This window comes from Ambystoma mexicanum, chromosome 3p (genome assembly GCF_040938575.1).
Source record: "Ambystoma mexicanum isolate Mex_15411 chromosome 3p, UKY_AmexF1_1, whole genome shotgun sequence".
NCBI lineage: Eukaryota > Metazoa > Chordata > Amphibia > Caudata > Ambystomatidae > Ambystoma > Ambystoma mexicanum.
This window is the reverse complement of record NC_090925.1, coordinates 696,775,444-696,795,023: the sequence shown is the minus strand read 5'-3', so window position 1 is coordinate 696,795,023 and position 19,580 is coordinate 696,775,444. Positions and strand designations below refer to the sequence as shown.

The 19,580-nt window shown below is 46.0% G+C and overlaps 1 protein-coding gene across 2 annotated transcripts in view; it reads left to right on the top strand.

The window, feature by feature from the left end:
• RAB24 (RAB24, member RAS oncogene family) overlaps positions 1 to 19,580 on the top strand; it is a 427,397-nt gene that overhangs the window by 120,578 nt on the left and 287,239 nt on the right. For both annotated transcript variants that reach the window (XM_069651501.1, XM_069651502.1), the window contains one exon: positions 1,946 to 2,014. In XM_069651501.1, the coding sequence (XP_069507602.1) occupies positions 1,946 to 2,014 (69 nt within the window). The remainder of the gene's footprint in view (positions 1 to 1,945; positions 2,015 to 19,580) is intronic.

Below are 19,580 nucleotides of genomic sequence, written 5' to 3'. Positions count from 1 at the left end.
CTAAGGAAATGTCTCCTCCAGTTTGATTAAGCTTACACTGTTCACTAAGCGGTGTTAAGTGTAGCAGGCTCGCCTCCCTAGTCCAAAAGGGGGTAGCGATCGCTTGGGGAGAAGGGGTGAATTTCCTGGGTTCGTCACACACACCTGTCATAGAAGCTCCAGCAGCTACCATAGGGCCATATACTAAAGAAGGGTTGCAGTGGCAGTGCAGCTTAACTAGAAAGTCTTCTTGCCATAAAAGTGGGTCAAAGATCCTAACAATCGTGGGGAGGAGGGAGCCAAAGTATTTAGGGGTCACCTTGGTGGGCCAGCAGAAGTACCTGCCCCAAAATGGTATTTTGCTCTAACAGGTGCCTCGTATCTCATGACCAGCCCTCCTTCCTCCTTTGACTGAAGCCACAGCTACTTTTAACTTTTGGTTGGGACCCTGTCTTACCACTAGGATACATGGTTTCACACCACTCAATAGGGGGCAGTGGGAAAAGCTCTTTAGTACCTCTTTATATAAAAAGTGTGCATTAAAGAATCCTCTGCACAGGGTGAAGTAGTAAATATTCAATATGGATACTAAAGACAGCAATGCCTGCTTAAGGAGACACAAAGTACACATTAAACAAAATCGGCATCAGATGTAACTGAATATATTTTGGTTGCAGAGTGATACTATGCTTGGAAAACACAAACAAGTCCATCAAAAATAGATGGCAAGTAATTGAAATATGGTACAGTGTCCCAGAAAATCCTAAGCAACTATATACAAAAGAATGCAATACAATGTTACTAGTAAGTAATATTTATAATACTTGGAGATCGGTTTACAAGTTTAGTCGGGGTAACTGCTACACTTATGGGGATGTGAAACTGCACCTCGCATGCTCCAGACCCAGATTCAACGGAGCAGGACAGAAGCCCTGTTGCAGTGGATGTCGTGGCCAGGACTTGAAATGGGACCACAGGCAAAGCTCAAGGCCTCAAAAGAAAGGAGAGCAAACCATGGGAAGGTGGCACAGGCTGAAGGCTACAATTGAGAAGAGCAATGAGGGAATGAGTGCAGAGTTCTATTTTTGTCATCAAGTTTTAGTTGGTCTCTGTGCCGAACCCTTAAGCAGGGTCTACAACAAGAATTCTGGAGGATGGTTGGGAGATAACAAATCTGGTGTTGATAGCAACAGTGAGTTATCACAATGGTGAATCTTCAAAACAGGCTGGAAAAGGCCTCAGTGTGGCAATTGGCCTCAGATCAGATTGCAGGAAGGCCCTCGTAGATTAGCAGCTGCAGAAGCCTAAGAAAGCATGTCCCACAATGGAGGCGATATCTTTGGGGAGCGGCATGCAAATCCACTCTGATTTCCAGTAGACAGCTGGTACTCTTTTCTCGGGTGAGATGATTGCAGGGGAGCACCAGAAGGCTGTAGAGGAAGGGCCAACAACTGTGTATGTGCCAGTTCCAAGGAAGGAATTGCCTGCAAGCGACTTCTGCTGGTCATAGAGACAGAGCTTTCACCTTAAGGAGCATAGGATATAAGTGGCAGAACTTTAGCTGAGTCTTCAACATCATCTTGGTCTTTCAGCTACTTCAGGATCCGGTCCAGTAGTAAATTGATGAAATGGCTCAAGATCCCCACAGATCCACACACGCCAGGCTGGATATGGGGGCATGTTGGCATTCCATTTGGCTTTGTGGCCTTCCCGGAGGGTTCCAATCGCTGCATGCTTGCAGATGTATGATGGCTATGCAGCGCTTCAGCGTCTTAACAAAACTCATTCCCTTTTTTAGTTAAGTGTCGTCCTTATTACTGGAGGGTGGTTTACAACAAAATATATATTTCCAGATCAGTGCAGCATAGTGATGTTTACATTTGTGATGCTTGAACATGACAATATTTTTCTTTGTCAAACTTAAACATGGATGAGTTGATTGTGCCCTTTCTTTCATTTCTTTCAGACTATTGGTGCTGCTTTTGTTGCCAAATCGGTTTCAGTTGATGGAAAAGTGATCACACTGGGAATCTGGGTGAGTAGCGGCTTCTATTGTTTTTGTTTTTGTTTTTGTTTTATTTTTATTGATATGGTTGAATTCAACCTTTCAATATTAGTTACAAAACCAGTTGTCATTTCTTCATTAAACAGAGATAAAATGTTTAACCAGCGATATTAAAAGCAGTAATTAAATTACATCTGTCGGGTATCACTTCCAACATGAATAAAGGAAACCTTTAAATAAACGTTTACTCTATATGCATTTCGAATCAACTTTCGTCACAAGCATATGTAACACTCTGGTTTTGATAGTGACAGGATAGTCAATAAAACAAACAAGGACTAAAACAAGTTGATTCATTGTGAAACAAAATAAAAAATTAATTAATTATGGAACAAGGTAACTAGTACTAAATCCTAGCTAGATTGAATGATGATGAGGTAGATGGAATGGTCCCAGGAAGTTGGGTAAGGCAAATCTATTTATGTTTGGATTATCGTATCTGTCTCCAACTTCAGAGATTGCAAAAAACGTATTGCTGAAAAAATTACAACATTGCGCTAACATGTGAGAAGGCTAGTCCATAAGATTTCATGGGATAGGCATTTATAGGTCTTATATAGACGTTCTAAATGAAGACACTTAGGAGTCAAGGCCGGACAATGTATCAGATGATGTTTAATGTTTCTAATTATGAAGGAACTTGACAAAAATCTACAGGATCTGTCCGATTTAGCGGTTTCGTCCTGTAATTTTGCGCATGGGCCAGAGATTTATTCTGAAGTGTAGATATATTGATCTGTATGTTGCTGCAGGTAGTAGAATTAAATACAAATCCTGGCAATGCAGTGGTTTGTCAACAAAGTCGTTTCTCATGAAGTCAGGATAATGCATGCCCTGTTGGTGAGCGGCAATTCAATCTAGGAGCCACAGCTTTTTTTTAGCCCTACTAGGATTTGTTGTGAGTAACTTTACAGAAATACCGGCCACTGACATCATATCACATGGTCTTTCCATGGTGCAATGTTCTTGACCACAGGATGATGTATATGGCCAGGATAAATGGTAACGAGCCTTCGGCAGTATTTGTGATGCATTTCTTTTTTTATATATATATAAGATTGAACATTTTCCAAGTACAAGGAGAGAAGATCAAGCTCCTGTCGCACTATAGACATAGGTTGACTATTTGGGAGTGGCAATCTTTTTTTCCAAACAAAGCCCTCCAGCTTCGTCGAATATGAGGGGTCTCGGACGGTCCTAGTCTCTGCCCCATAGGTGCCTGTCTTAACAACTTTCTGTGCATAAAATTTCAAAACCGGGGCTAAGGTAAACTTTCCATATTTTTTTAATATAATTCTCGCTTGAGCAGCCGTTGTGCGGAGCATTTTCTTCTTTAAGGCAAGCTGATGAATGGTTATTAACATTTAGCCCAAGACAATAATATTGTTGAATAATTTCAATGGGCCTATCGTAGATGTGCCAATTGTATTTGGCAGTTTAATTAAGCAGAGTAAAACCACATACCATGACTTTTGTTTTAGTTAAATTAATGGTCAAGTGGTTTTATTTGGTGTCGAGTTCTAGAGCCTAGAGTAAGTTGTGGAGTCCTTTAGGTGTTTTGGAAAACGGGACTAGGACGTTAACCTTTTAAGAGCCACGGAATAGCATGAGGACCAATCTTAGGCGGGTCGGACTCTACAGATTTAAAGAATTTTCCAATCTCAGAAATGAAAAAATTATGAAGCGATGAGGCTAAAATGCGCCCCTGCGTTAGACCACGATTGGTTAGAATGGGCTGAGAAAGATTACCATTTATGGAAGGGCGAATGCGAATTGGAGTATCCGAGTGAAATTGGACAATTAGAGCACGAATATAAGATGGACAATTGGTATCCACTAGTTTTTAAAAAGATGATGATCACTGGGAACTCAATCAAACGCAGCTTTAAAATCAATAAAAGCTATGTATAGGGGTTCTGCTGATTGAAGACTATAGCTTTTAATGGCCCGTACGGCAAATTTAAAGCTGTCCCCATGCCTGGCACCAAACCTGTTTGATATGATCCCAAGAGCTTGGCTTCTTTGACCCAGATGGAGAAGTCCTTTAACAAAAGGCGTGCAAATATTTTGCCAGGAATATCTAGAAGTGCAAGCGCCCTTTTTAAAGATTGTCACTAGAATGGATTTTTGCCATGTTGGCGGTATCTGTTTTTGTATTATGACTTTAGAGAAGATGGTAAACCGTATTGACGCCCATGATTCTGGATGGGTTTTAAGCATAAAGTCAGTCAACCCATCAGGGCCCGGAGCACAGGAGTTGGACAATTTCTTTATCTGCAGCAAAATATCCCATTTATCAAAGACCAAGGTGTTAGATGAAGTCCAGGCGGCTAATGTACGAGAGAATTGTAAATTTGGGGCTGCATAAAAGTGCTGGCAATGTTGAACCCAATTCTCCATAGATACTGAGTTGGTCTGATAAGGTGATTAACTGGTTTGATGGGCAGAATTTATAATTCTCCATATGTCACAGCTGTTCTTAGAAACAATTGCAGCTAGCATCTGCTCCGAGTGTCGATATATTAAAGCCGCATGGGCTTTGTACCAGTTTTTGTATCTAGTTTTAAGATTACGAATGGTGGTGTGCCTTTCTTCATATGCATAATGCATTGCATGTTTAATGCTTGTGCGAACCTCAGGTTTGTTTTTTTATTCGCAACTTCCCGGTCATATGAATGTTTGTGTATACAGCAGTTTTTTGTTCGTTTTGACGGTTGTACTCTATACAGTGTCATAGCAGCTACATATAAGCCATTTTTGCTAATGATGTTGCAATTTAGATGTTCAGAATCCATGCAAAGGACGTGCCCAAAGTCAGCTAGTTGTACTACTGACCATCGAAATCTATTGCGTCCATTTGATGGCTATAACTGTAGTGTATAACGATCAGGACTGGATGATGTAAGTACCCAGGACCATTTCATCGCTAAGAGCTCTTGATCACTATGTGCTTGTGGAAGAACTCGAAAGTCATTCACAATATCTAACATGTTGTTATTTACAAAAATATAGTCAATGATAGCGGACTGGTTCTTCCTCTTGGAATGTCACCCTTCAATGCATCGTTTAACATTGTAAAGGATCGATTCTGTGTCCACAAAAGCCACTTGCCCACTGATCCATTCAACCGTGAGAAACCTTTCTCTACGCAATGAATATTTAAATCACCCGTAAGAATAGTGTACATGATTGTGTGATCCAGTGCAATCAATTCAAGCATTTGTTCCAACTGTAGAAAAAAAGTAGATTCAAGAATACCATCATGGTTCCAGTAAATATTTATAATAGCAAAGGAGCCAGCAGGAGATGTGATTTTGACCATTTGGGTATACAAATTGGGGGTCGCCCAGGGTTCAAGAGTAAAACATGAGCTAATTTTAACGGTTACTAGAAGACCTGCAAAAGGGTGCCCACGTATGCCCATTCTGACGGAGAGTAAGGACAAAGTATATCCATGCAAGTAGATGTAATGGTTAGCCAGGTCTCCTGCAGGAGTATGATATCAAAGTTGTTTAGGGGATTATTTTCTAAACGTAACAGATGTTTAAACTCTCGCATTTTCCAGCTGGCCAAAATACAAGTCATGCACTGTAAGGCAATGGATTGTTATGCATAATGTTCCTTCCCTCTGGACAATAGAGCTGAACTAACCTGTTCTACAGAATAATGGATTTGCGTGGTTAAAGTAGCTTCACAAACATGATCAAATGGGCCTTGTGTGCAACTAATTCTTATGATTGGTTTGGATGAAGAAGTGAGAGGAGAGTCAGAATTCAGATGATATAACTCCGAAGAACGAGTATCAAGGATTGCATGTTCTTGTTGTAGGCTAAACCCCATATAATACAGGGAAGATTTAGTCATCCACATGGTGTTTAAAACCACAGCCGATTTTATCCAAATTCTGTTGGTGCATGAACTCCACCCGGGAGATATTGGATGTGGTGATATCTTCAAGACATTGTATATCAACAAAAATTGCGAGGATGCTACTCCTATTCAGGGTGAAGGGCTCAAAGCAACCCCCTCGACAGGACAGAATTGGATGATGAACATTTTCAAAATCGCCCAATATTGCATTCACATTAGCCTTGTTCAATCCGGTAGTTATTCTTGGGTCATTGCTCTGACTGCCGTGAGCAAGTCTCTCCTGTTGATTGAGGGGGCCAGTTGCGAGATTACATCCCGGCTTCAGACCGTGACTGTTTAAGATCTTAGGATGAGCAATCTTAAGTCACATTGCTCAATTGTAAGATATTGGTGAGTACTGTGCGATGAGGGATGTAACGAGAAGATATACGAGCTGATCGATTAGCATCACAGTTCGGAACAGCTGGCTCAACACCTCACTAATCCCGCTCACCCCCTCTTGCAAACCATCAGCTCGCCATGGACTGTTTCCTAGATGGTTCACACTAGAACTGAAGACCACTAAACAGCTATATAAATCCCTAGAACGCAAATGATGGAAAGACAAAACCGCCCTGAGCAGATGCTCCTTGGGCCAGCACCATCGCTTCTACAATGCTGAAATCCAGAAAGCTAAAAAAGCCCATTACCCTAATCCTAAACTGTAAAAACCCCAGCAAAGAACTTCACAAAATCATCGCCGAATTCACCAAACCATCATGTACAACCACCCTCCCCACCCCCTCACAATCACTGTGCGACTCACTCTCTCTAAACTTCTACACCACAGCTCTCGAAAGAACAAACACTCTAACCAACAAACTAGCTCTCCTACACCCACCACGCAATCTACCCACCCTACCTGCCATCCCTCCGCCTGCGACCACAACCCAACCGACTTTCGACTCCTTCACTCCAATATCAACTGACCAATTCTGCCCGCAAACCATCCGGCTCCTCGCTCGACCCCTGCCCAGCCACAATCTTCAAAGAAATGTTTGCATCTACCTGTGCAGGAGAACACGCAAGAACCATCATAAACGACTCTCTCCCCTCTGGAGATTTTCACAACGCGTTCAAAACTGCTTATGTCAAGCCTCTTCTAAAAAAAAAAAAAAAAAAAAAAAAACTAAAAAACTTCCATCGACTCTCGAGCCCAAAAACTACTGCCCCATCTCAAACACCAGGTTCCTTGCCAAACTCATTGACCGAACCGAGAGAGTCCGAAGGGTGACCTTCAAAACCTTATGCATCTCTCACCGACCAATGCATAAAACCGGACCTCAATATCTTCAAGTCAAACTAAAACCCTACCATCCTCCACGCACTCCAATATCAAGCTCTGCCAGCCTCTTAGTCATACCAAAAACCAACTCAGTCCGGTTAGGTGGATCATTATTCTCAGCCCTGGCCCCCACTTCCACCCCACATCCAACTCACTGAGGACCTCATGTCTTTCCGCAAATTACTGAAAACATGGCTCTTCCCCTAAAATCGACTTTTAACTCAAACTGGATAACAGCAATCAATGACCGAGCCCAAAGCTGCTTTATCATAAATAACAATCCAGCATCATGATCCGGGCGAGAATTCGAAAACTAATAACCGCCAATGTAAATTAAAACGTATAAACTGAATAGAACGAGTGAAGTGGATGAAAGCGGTGAAGTGGATGAAATTAAAGAAATAGAAGAGAGGATCTAAGTGGACGAGAGGATGGAAATTATGAGTACATGATACGGATTGTGTGCATGGAACGGATAGATGGCATGGAATGAATGGAACAAATGGAATAGATGAATCTAGTGCATGGGACGGATGGGGTGCATGGGACGGATGGGGTGCATGGGACGGATGGGGTGCATGGGAGTGATGGATGACGTGGGTGGAGCGGGTAAAGTGGTGTGGGGCGGATGAAGGGGAGTGGGGCAGAGGGAGAGTGGGGTCGAGGGAGAGTGTGGGGCGGGTGGAACGGATGACGTGAGTGTAACGGATGGAATGCATGGATTGGACGAAGTGCACGGACCAGAAGGAATGCATGGAACTGATTGAACAGATGGAGTGCATCAAACTGAGGGAATACATGCGACGGATGGAATGCTTGGAACAGTTAGGGGGCATGGAATGGACATTGTACAAGAATGGTTGGAGTGCATGGAACGGTTGTAATGTATGGAACGATTGAAGCATGAAGGCGCTCGATCTCAAGCACCTACTGTAATCCACCATATCACATCACCATGCTTACTCTCTTCTATACACCACCACTCAACTAGAACACAGCGATACTATGACACATTCGGTATAGCTGTTCTCATACCAACACCTGCCACATACTCCCCATCATCCTAACCAAACACAGCTGGCTGCACACCCGCCAGCCTAGGCGTTCTCCTCAGGCCTAACACAGCCAGAATCAGTCTGGTATCACCCTGCCAGAACAAACACATACTCCTGATCTCCCAACCACCACACCTACCGCTAAGAAGCAGCTATCATACGAATGCCACACCTGCTGCACACATTTCAGGTGCACACATGCACCTTATGTGTCTCTTTCTCTTGAACTATGGTTCCCGAGGGCGTTCAACCTACCTGCGCCTTGAGATCATACCAATGGTACATAAGGCGCTATATAAATGCAAAGCAACATAACATAAATGGACTCCTGCTGCTATTTCCCAGCTCATTGATTGGCGCCAAGACCCTTATGAAGAGTAGCAGGCTAGTGAAGACCCAAAGACTGCTGCTGAACAGTAACCGAATTGCCTCCAGCCAAGTGCCGCCAAAGCCCTCCCTATCTGCAATGATCCATCCAAGAGTCCCTCAATGGTTCTTTGACATTTGGGCTGGTGGGACCAACCAAGCCGGCCCCTTGCACAAAGATCCTGCCTTCAGAAGTGTCCTGTGACAATCCTGTGGGATGACAAGCTTTATCCAAGGCATCTCCTGTGCATCGGTTGCCATTCTGAGTTACAACTTGGGACCCGGATACCACCACTGTCTGGCATCCGGGCCTTTCCGTGCTTTCCACCCATCGCTCCCCTTCATTTAGTCAATATATACCCCACATCTTTCAACTTGCTCACCTGCCTCATTTTCTCAGGTCTAGGGAAAACGCACAGCAAGCAAGCTGTAGGGGATTATATGTTCAATACTATCCCCGCTTTGGACGGTAGCGGTGTAATCTCCCTCCAATATTGTGCCACAATTGGACAAGCCCAAAACATATGTACCATGTCAACTTTGCTTTGTGGCGTTTTTAAAACGAGACATTTCTAGAGGGGTCAAATATGCCAGGTGGGTCACATACAATTGTAGCAGCTGTAATTTAGCTTTCTGGGACTCTTTTGTATGGTGCAAGAGCACCCTTTCCCACGCACCCTCCGCAAATGCTTCTTGCAGGTCATTTTTCCACTCGGTCCTGGCTGTCCTATCAGCTCTCGACACTGCGTGTCCTCCTTCTGAGACAATATTTTATTTTTAAATGTCTTTATTAGGCAAAGAGTTGTATTGAATGAATCATTACATTTATGTGACATTGTACACTGAGCATTTTCGTATTAACAAAACAAAACTTCAAACAGGCAGTGGGAGAAAGAAACGGGAATAGGGGAAGATAGGTTAACACAAACGTCCATGCAAAGTCAGCTTGGGGAACGGATCTATTACAGACACGCAACCAGCAGTAGAGGCTCACTGTAAGCAATAAGCATTGACGTAAAGCTTTCAAACGAGCCTGGGCGGGGTGTGGTGGGTCTTGGGCAAGCCTTGCTAGCAAGCAATTTATATCGTTGTGATAGGACTGTGAGTTCAAGGGGGTTTGTCATCTGAGGGGTGAAACGCACTGTGGACGAGGGACTTCCAGCCTAGAAAGGTATCAGCAGGGCCATCCTCATATGAGTGTAGTGCCATAGCACTTGATCTTGTCTCGGCTTCACACCAGATTTCAAAGTCTTTCAGCCAATGTTTAAACTGGGGGCCACTCTGAGATTTCCAGGAGATGACATTTCTCCTCTTTGCTAGTATGCATGGCAGGTGCATAAATTTAACTACGTGCCTAAATTTACTCTGTCTAGCGTATGTCCCCAGCAGCCATTCCATCCGGGACCAATTGTAGCTGGTGACCCCAGCAGCCCTACTGGTATGTTCAATGAGGTGCCTGAAGGATAACACTTTTACACATTTCCAGAGCATATGTATTAAGTTTGCGCTGTCCTGTAGGCACCGGGGGCACCTTGACGATGTGGTGTTAGCAAATCTGGCGACTCTAGTATGTGTCATGGAAGTGCAGTGAAGTATATTCAGCTGTACGAGCCTAAACTTAGCATTGCGGGATACGATTTTGGTGAAACCAAGCGCTCTTTCCCACTTGACGTCACTAATGGTGATATCCATATCCCTTACCCATCTTTCTTTCAGACCAGTGTTACTACTAATAGCGTTCTCCAGTAGGCAACCATATAGCCTAGCCACCGGTCTTCAGCAGTCCTTCAATATGTAAGCCAGGGGTCGGAATATTGATTCCACTGGTTCTTCCATCCACCTACGACATGCCACCCTTTTTTACCTTATTATATCTAAGAAATTGGCCTTTAGGCCGGAGAGTTGTGACAGACATCCAGGTCCCTGAATTTCGTGACAAAGCTAAGTTGGGCGGTCAAATGGTATAATTCACGGTTTTGTAGCTGTGCAACGGCCTTGCCTCCCTCTTTGTAATGCCGGTACAGAACTGCCAGGGAAAGTCTGCATCTGCCGGTGCCCCAACAGAAGTCTCTAATCAGTGTTTCCAAAAGGCGAAAAAAGGTTACCCTTATGTAGTAATGGACATTCGTGAAGTAATAAAGGAATCTGGGAAGGACAATCATTTTGATTATGGATATCCTACCCATAAGCAAGAACGGTAGTAGAGACCAGAAGGACATCGATTTCTTCAGACCTCACACCACCTTAAGTGAATATTGTTCATGTGTGTGCCCTGGTGTATGTGTGATCTGAATACAAAGTATCTAAAGGAGTGTGTTTCCCAGGGCAGGTAGAGCAGTTTCATCCACCTACAGGATTTCTGTCTGCTGAAGGAGATTCAGGATAGCACTGCAAACCTGTTGAGCAGTTCTAGAATTATGGGAAGGTTATAATGTGGTTCGCACAGGTAAAGTAGTGCATCATCTGCATAGAGTGACACCAAGTGTCTGGAGTGACCAGTATGCATGCGCCCATGTATTCTTGACATAGAAATGCTGCTATTGGCTCCATGGCCAATATATACAGCATGGGTGAAAGTGGGCAACCCTGGTGGGTGCCACGGCGTGTGTTCAATACTTCTGAGATTTTGCGGCCAGATTTCCCTCGCACCGTGTGCGAGGTGTAAAGCAAAACCAGCCAACTGATAAATTGTTCCCCTAGTCCAAAGGATCGCAGAGGCCAACAGCCACTCACAGTGCACTGAATCAAAGACATTGATGGCATCCTAGGCAATCATGACGTGAGGCTCCACATGGGCATTTGTCTGATCAATAATGTGTTGGAGCCTGCTGAGATTCAGGGTGGTGTCGCGGACAGGCACAAAACCAGTTATGTCTGTGTGTGTGTATCGGGGACGAGATATGAGTTCTCCAAGTCTATTGTGAATATTTTGATATCATAGTTTAGTATAGCAAGGGGGTGGTATGAGTCACAACTGCCCATTGGTTTACTAGGTTTCGCAATGGGTAACACTAGGGTTTCCCTCATGCTGGCTGGTAGTTCACCCATATCATAAGCCTCCACAAATACCTACAGGAGTATCAGTGCTAGGGTGGGGTGATATGCTTTATAGAACTCCGGGGTGATGCCATCGATACAGATGACTTGGAGGTGGCGAGGCAGGTGATGGCTTCCCCGATTTCCTCCACCCTGATGGGGCAATCCATGGAGGCTTGTTGCTCAGGCGCAAGTTTTGGGAGACTGATTTGCGAAATGGCCTCGGTTATATCTGCTTGGGGAACTGGTTGGTCATGGCTGTATAATTGCCAGTAAAAAGGTTGTTGATCATCTTTTGGGATCACCAGGGTGGCCCATACTCATCCAAGAGTTGCGTGATTACAGATTTGGGATGTTCATGCTTACAGAGCAATGCCAACAGTCTGCCCGATTTATCCCCCTCTGCGTGGGTGTGAACTGTCTATGTGGCATAGTCAAATTTGGCGAGCCTCCCCCATGCTTCAAGGCACTGAGAGCGTGTTTCTGCTAATCTTCGGTTGCGCGACAATTTGTGCCCTGGGCCTCCGCCATTTTAACCTCCACCTCAATAGATTCCAATTCCTGTGGCAGTTTCTGTTGGGTTCTGCCATGACCCCCCTCCCTAATTATTAATTTCATAATTTCCCAAATGGTGTCCCAGCTCCCCACACTCCTGATGTTGCGTTCAAAGAAGTTGGTCAAGGACCTCAGTAACTCGCGCCTGAAGATCGTGTCAGTGAAATTGCTAGTAGGCATGCGCCATGTCGGAACGGGAGGTCGGGGAGTGGCGAGGTTCCATTCCACCAAAAGGGGGGGAGTGGTCTGATATCGTGCGGCCCAAGTACAGCACTTTGCAGAATTTGTTTAGGTGGTCTGACCCAATAAAGAAGTAGTCAATTCTCGTGTGCAGGGCATGGGGCGCAATAATAAGAGTATCCTCTCACATCCGGGTCCAGCTCCCTCCAAATGTCAGCGAAGTCTAGGTCTACTAAGGTGGTATTCAGTGCCGTGGCAGCTGGGGAAGAGTAGTCATGGGGACTAGAGGATCGTTCCAACACAGTATCCCTCACAGTTAGTCTCCCACCCACCTGGTTGTGATAAGGGTGCATAGTTTATATACATAAAACGGGATTGCTTGGTTTTGGAAATATGAATTGACAATATAGATCTCTTTATGGTCGGTGTAACCTCGTACAATCACACATCTACCATCCTTGTCTCTTTCCACCTTCAATAACTGCAAGGGCATTGATCCAAGTCAGCAACCCTCTAACAAATTTGGAGTATGTCGCTCTGTAACCAGTCCTGCCCCACCAATTCAGGAGCAGCTCTTGTTCCTCGGCCAATAGGTGGGTCTCTTGGAAGAGAGCAATGGAGATCTTTCTACGTTGTAAGAAGGATTTTACCCGGTTTCTGCAATAGAGATCTTTCTACGTTGTAAGAAGGATGGATTTCACCCGGTTTCTGCTAAGGTAAAAGTTCAAACCCAGCTCATTCAAGGTTGGAATTCTAATGGTGGCCATAATGGTGTTCTGTGTGGGTTTTTAACCCATGGGTTCGTGAGGGTCCAATAGACTCAAGGGTGGGTCCAGCCTGTTCCTAGGCCCAGTCGGGCAAGAGTTGCAGTGGAATGACTTTCACCGCTGTGAGCTCCGGACCGATTAGTAGCTAGTAGTCTTTGTGTCAGTTGTATCTTGCTCAAATCTTATGTTCCTAGCCGCTGTGGTGCATGGGTTAAACAAAAATAAAATGTAAACAATGTAACTATATAACATTGCCCAATGTTTCCTTGTCGTTCGGGCATACTGGTATTTCCAGGGCCAGGTGTAGCCTTTGTATACCAACTAATGGGCTCGGCAACGGGCCGAAACTCAGTGTCAACTTGTGGGCAGGTGATTGAGACCAGCAGTGGGTAACTGAGTTTCACCACCACTATGCTGATAGGACATTAGTAGCGATTTCTGTTCTGACATCTGGTGACCTTGTTCGAAGCGAGATCGCAAAGTGAGCCGGGGGACACCTGTTTGACCCACGTGTGCTTGGGAAGCAGAGCTTATGTTAGGTGCAGTTCCCATCTTCTTGTAGGGTGTCCCATAACGGTATTGGGCACAGCTCCAGGGAAATGTGAGGAGCGTGGTCAGGGCCACCGGACCATCACGTTATCTGGAGTCTGGGTCCGTTTTGTTGGCTAGATTGTTGTTCCATCCACATGTTGGCCGCCTTAGGGCTGTCCAGAAAATACAATTTGCTATTATGGAGGATCTTCAGTCTGGCAGGGTATAAGATCGGTATTACCCAAATTGTTCGAACACAATTGTTCGAATTACCTAATTGCCCGAAAGTCAAGGGTCCGGATTGACCTTTGCACAGTTGAATGAATATATATATATATATATAGTTGCGGGGGGAATTGACCTTCACAATTCGGTCAATTGTGCAAAGGTCAATTGTAATTCGAACAATTGTAGTTCGAACAATTCGTATACAGCCATAAGAGCATGTACTTGAGCCCCAGTTGGCGAAGCCTCCCCTTGATGGGTACAAATGTATACTTGGTGGGTGTATAGTCTGGGTAGATTGCAATATTAGCGTTATCCTGTACTATTTCGCCTCCTGTTGTGGACAAAGTAGTCACCGTCCCTTTTAAAGGGGAGGAAGTAAAGGAACGGGGAGGGAGCCTGGGAGGGAAGGGGAGGGGACAAACGGTTAGTTACGTTGTGGAGAATAAAGGTGAAAAACGTGTAAGCCTTGTGTACTGGTTTATTGGATGTATGCACGTGTGCCAGATCATAACAACTGGCTACGAGACAAGGCCCACGTCTGCTGTTTTATGGAGGAGGAGACATGGTAAAGGACGACGACTGCTGCCATCACATGCAGCAAGTCTTATCAAGAAGCCAATGGAGGTGGCCAGCTCAGGAAGAGAGGAGGCCTCCCAGTAGACAAGGTTGACACCCTCGCGATTGCCGTCAGTGAGGACTGCGCAGCTGCCCCAAACTTATTGGAGCAGCTGCAAGACGGAGGAAGGAAGGCTGACGGAGGCAGCCTCCTGGTGGAACAGAAAGCAGCTGATCCACAAGAGAAGAGGACCGGAACCCGCCCAACATCCAGCTGCAGAGGGGAGGTGCATCCGGACCTGCCAAGGGGAAGAAGCTGCCGAACCGACGCATCCAACATCTATCAAAAGAGGGGAGGTACTCTTTCCTCGCGGACGACAAACCCATGGTAAGGAGTACTGTGGCAAGAGGAAGTGGCACAGCACGAGAAGGGTGGCACCCTGCAAACTCGACACCCTAACGTGTGTTAAGCCAGAAAGGCCGCGTATGATACCACACCCATTAGAACGCGAGGAGCGCGATCAGAACACTGACCACATATTAATAAAGGCGCAAACACGCCTACAAGTACAAAATCCACAACTGCTCCCACACGTGAGCATGCACACCAGGCAGTGCACTCGCCCTGCAACCAAGGAACACATACAAGTGGCTGGGAAGGCAATCCACCACAACCCCTGCATCCTCAAGTCAGCATCACCAGACACTCCCCAGAGCACTACATAGGAGTGACACTCAGTGAATCAGTGAAATAACCCCACGAACCACGCTAGAAGTCAAACATGTCCTAAGGGGTAGCAGGAGCAGCGGATGTGCCGGCACAACTTGTGGCAGGAGTGGCCCCCACAAACCCAGTCACCTTCTTACGCCGTCCGAACCCTAGAACCACAAGAAGATCAAGGCCAAAGATGGCAGGAGTGGATGGAGGAGTTCAAAGAGTTCATGAGAGCGAAAGACAATTCTACCAGTACAGGTTTGAATTTCCCCACAAGGGCCAGTGCCTACCATCGGCCAAATGTGCATGAGATGCGGCCAGGAGAACCATTTCCAAATCATGTGCAGAGAAAAAGCACCACTGCTCCCAGCATACAGACCACCTCCACAGCCGACACCCAACAGGAGATACGACCCAATAAGGAAGCTCAACCCTCGTCTGTACTCTGAGACGGATGGCAGGAGGGCCAACCTCAACAGAAACACAACAATGTACGCGCCACATCTGGGGTTCATATGAACTGTCGAAAGCCTACAGATGTATACATCCGCCAAGCCCTTTGAGACCCCAGACAACCTCTTCTACACATAACCAAGCCAGGTTGATGACCAGAGACCGGAATGAGAGCTGTCCATGGATGACCCATACGAGAACCGCCCAGTGGATGAAGAACCACCAAGTACGGAGCCATACTATGAATATGACAGGTACAGCTGGGAATATGTCTGGTTCATCTACGACACCTCCGATGATAGCACCGCCCCGAAAGGGACAGTACGGATAGGAGGACTTCATACCCCTTTCCTCATTGACACAGGAGCCACTGTGAATGTGATGAATGAAAGGATATATGAAACCATGGCGAGCGTCTACCCACTGCAGCCGTACCAAGCTCACTTTTTCAGTTGGGAGCAACCCTTCTGAAGGGCCAATTCTACTGTGACCTGGTACATTGAGGACAATGCATCCCTGCAACAACCCATATCCTAGATAGCCCAGTAATGGGGAGATGTTTCCTCAGCTACAAAATGGCCACCGCTCTATAACTCATCAATATCCAATACGACCAGACCAAGACAATCCAGGGCCTCCCGCCCCACACGCAGACCCTGTAGACCTTATCCCAAAGGGAATTATACACAGAGGATTTGAATGTGATATTCCCAAGCCACATCAAAGGCATAGGCATGCTAAAGGACACTGTCATCCGGCTCCACATCGACCAAACAGTACGCCCCATAGCGCAGTACCCCCCTGGAGAATCGGGTTTCACCTGCAAGCCAAAGTAACACGTGAACTACAATTACTGCTGGACAATATCATTGAAGGAGTCTATGGACCCACCACCTGGGTGTCCCCCTTAGTCGTTGTCTCCAAATCAGACGGGCACCTACGCCTCTGTGTAGACATGCAGATCCCCAACACCACAATCCAGAGGGAGAGACATCCTGGGCCGAACATTGAGAACCTGCTCGTGAGACTTAACAGTCCTCGCAGTTCTCTAAGTTCGACCTGAACCAAGGCTACCACCAGCTGGTCATCGACCCCGCCTCGAGGCCCATCACCACGTTCATGACACACGGAGGACTGTTCCGTTACAAGAGACTCAACTTTGTAATATCATTAGCAGCCGAGATATTCCAGGAAACGATACGGCAGCTGATGGCACCATTCACCAACGCCTTCAACTATATTGACAATATTTTAGTGTTCGGCATCATCCAGAGCCAGCACGACGACTTGCTAAAGCGGGTGTGCACCATCTTGCACAAAGCCAACCTCACCTTCAATGGCTCTAAATGCGCAGTTAACAAACGCAGCCTGTGCTTCTTCAGACATATCTTCTCCGACAAAGGCATCGGGGTAGACCCTGACCAGATCAGTGCCATTGTGAATCTGCAGGCCTCAAAGGACGTGACAGAATTGCGGTCCTTCCTGGGAATGGCAGGCTCCTGTGCCCGGTACCTACCACACTATGCAACACTGACCAACCCACTCGGGCAGCTCTTCAAGAAGGACCTCCCCTACATATGGAATGAAGAATGTCAGGAGGCGTTCCGGACCATCAAGCGAGAACTGACAAACAACCGCCAACTGTCCTATTTCAACCCCGACTGGGATACCGAGATCACGGTCGATACCAGTCCGGTTGGCCGGGTGCCATTCTAGCCCAGACTGACCCTGGAAATTAATCTGACCCGTGTATCGTGGCATACGTAAGTAGAGCACTCACCGCCATCGAGCAGGCTACTCCCAGGCTGAACGCAAGAGCCTTGCTGCGGTGTGGGCATGTGAAAAGTTTCACCACTTTGTCATTGGGAGAACATTCATCCTGATAACAGACCATCAAGCGCTCTTTTCTCTCTTTGGTAACCCCAAAATTAAGATGCTGCCATGCATAGAACGGTGTGGTATTCGACTAAAAGAGTATAACTACACCGTCTTCACAAGCTCGGAGGCGACGCCAACCCGGCGGACTACTTGTCAAGCCACCCAGAAAGCGCACCGGAAGCCAGCATGCAGGTTGAGGCAGAAGCCTACATTGCATACTTCTCTATCAATGCCCTTCCCCCGGCCATCACACAGGACCGCTTCGCGGAGCAAGACCTACCCCACCATCCAAGCGGCCATCCAGCTAGCTCACAAATGCCAACAGATGGCGACACCTGACCGCGGAACATTTTGTGAATGGGGAGATGGACAGGAGAGACCTTCTGAGAATTGTGAAGATGCAAAAAGAACTCGCCACAACAGCCCAGGGGACACTCCTGTGAGGAAACTGACTAGCGGCACCTAAGAGCTTCTGAAACATAATTTATTGTTTCTATTCCTCATCTTGGTAAGCTCCTCTCTGGCCATTGGCCACCTATGCTTAAGGTCCGTCAGTAAAGAAACATGTGTTATGTGCTGGCCCATATGTAATCCTGTCTCAATGGCCAACGTGTAGAAATCATTAGGTTCCCATACCTGCAGGAGGTCTCCAACTGTGACCACCCCCATGGGCTCCCAATACCTGAGCACACACATCCTTAGTTGTTGGTTATCGACCCTCAATGCCACTAACCGGATTTGGGGAGAATAAGGTGTGGCGATACCCATAGGTTTGTAAGCCCTATGCCACATGCTTTTCCCTAGTGTTAATAGGAGAGGGGGTTTGTACAGATGTGAATTCTGTACCCATAATATCTCTTTCCGGAAGAATGGGCTGCAAACTGGTTGTAATAGCGGGGTGCCTTGGGTTGGCTCATCTGCTAGACACTCTGCTACAAATTGCAGTTGACTTGCCACATAATGCATTTCAAAGTTGGTCACTCATATACCTCCTTAGTCATACGTACATTGTAGTTTAGTCTGGGCTAATCTACATCTCTTATGACTCCACAAAAACCCTCTACATACAGTGTCAAGTTGTTAAAAGAAGCCCTTGGGTATATTGTATGGAATGTTGGTGAACCAATCAAGGAGTCGAGGGAGGGCTACCATTTTCAGGAGTGCAGCCCTTTCCATCGGCAAAGGGGGGAAACCTAGCCCAGAAGACCATGGATTTAGTCAGCCCATTTTTTACCTTCTGCGTGTTGTGTACATGCTCAGCCTTTGGGTCGTGGTATATATCCACTCCTAAATACCGAAATGTGTCCACTGCCCATTTCACCGGAAGCACCAGCATCACACTCAACTTTTTCCGGCAGTATTCTGCCAACGGGAACAGGCGCAACTTGTGTGCTTACAGTTATACCAGAGAGTACAGCATATCTAGCTAGCACTTCTAGGGCATGTTCTAAGTTGGTCTCTGGTTGTTGTAAATACAATAACATGTCATCATTGTATAAAGACACTAAGTGCCATTGACAAGTATGTTTTATACCTGATTCTTTATAGTTCTTACGGAGATAAGCTGCTAAGGGCTCAAGCGCTAGAATGAAAAGCATGGGGGACCACGGGCAGCCCTGTCTCATGCCTTACTGTAAAGCCCATTGTTCAGAGATCTGGCTGCCTGTATTTACCCTGGCCACCGGCTTGCTGTACAGCAACTGGACCCACATAATGTAATTGGGGCCCTTCCCAAACCTTTTCAATGTGGGCAGTAATCATGGCCATCTCACAGAAATCAAACGCCTTGACAGCGTCTAAGGACGCAACTGCAATCTGGTTTGCTCCATCTTTGGTGCAATCTATTATGTCGTGTAGCCTATGCAGGTTTCCTGTTATGCTTCTCCCCGGCACATATCCCGTTTGATCTGGGTGTATTAATGTGGCTATCGTAGTTTTTAGTCTATATTAGCTAGTAGGCCTGTGAGTATTTTCCCATCTTGATTAAGTAATGAGAGAGGTCTGTAGGAGCCAAGGTCTGTGT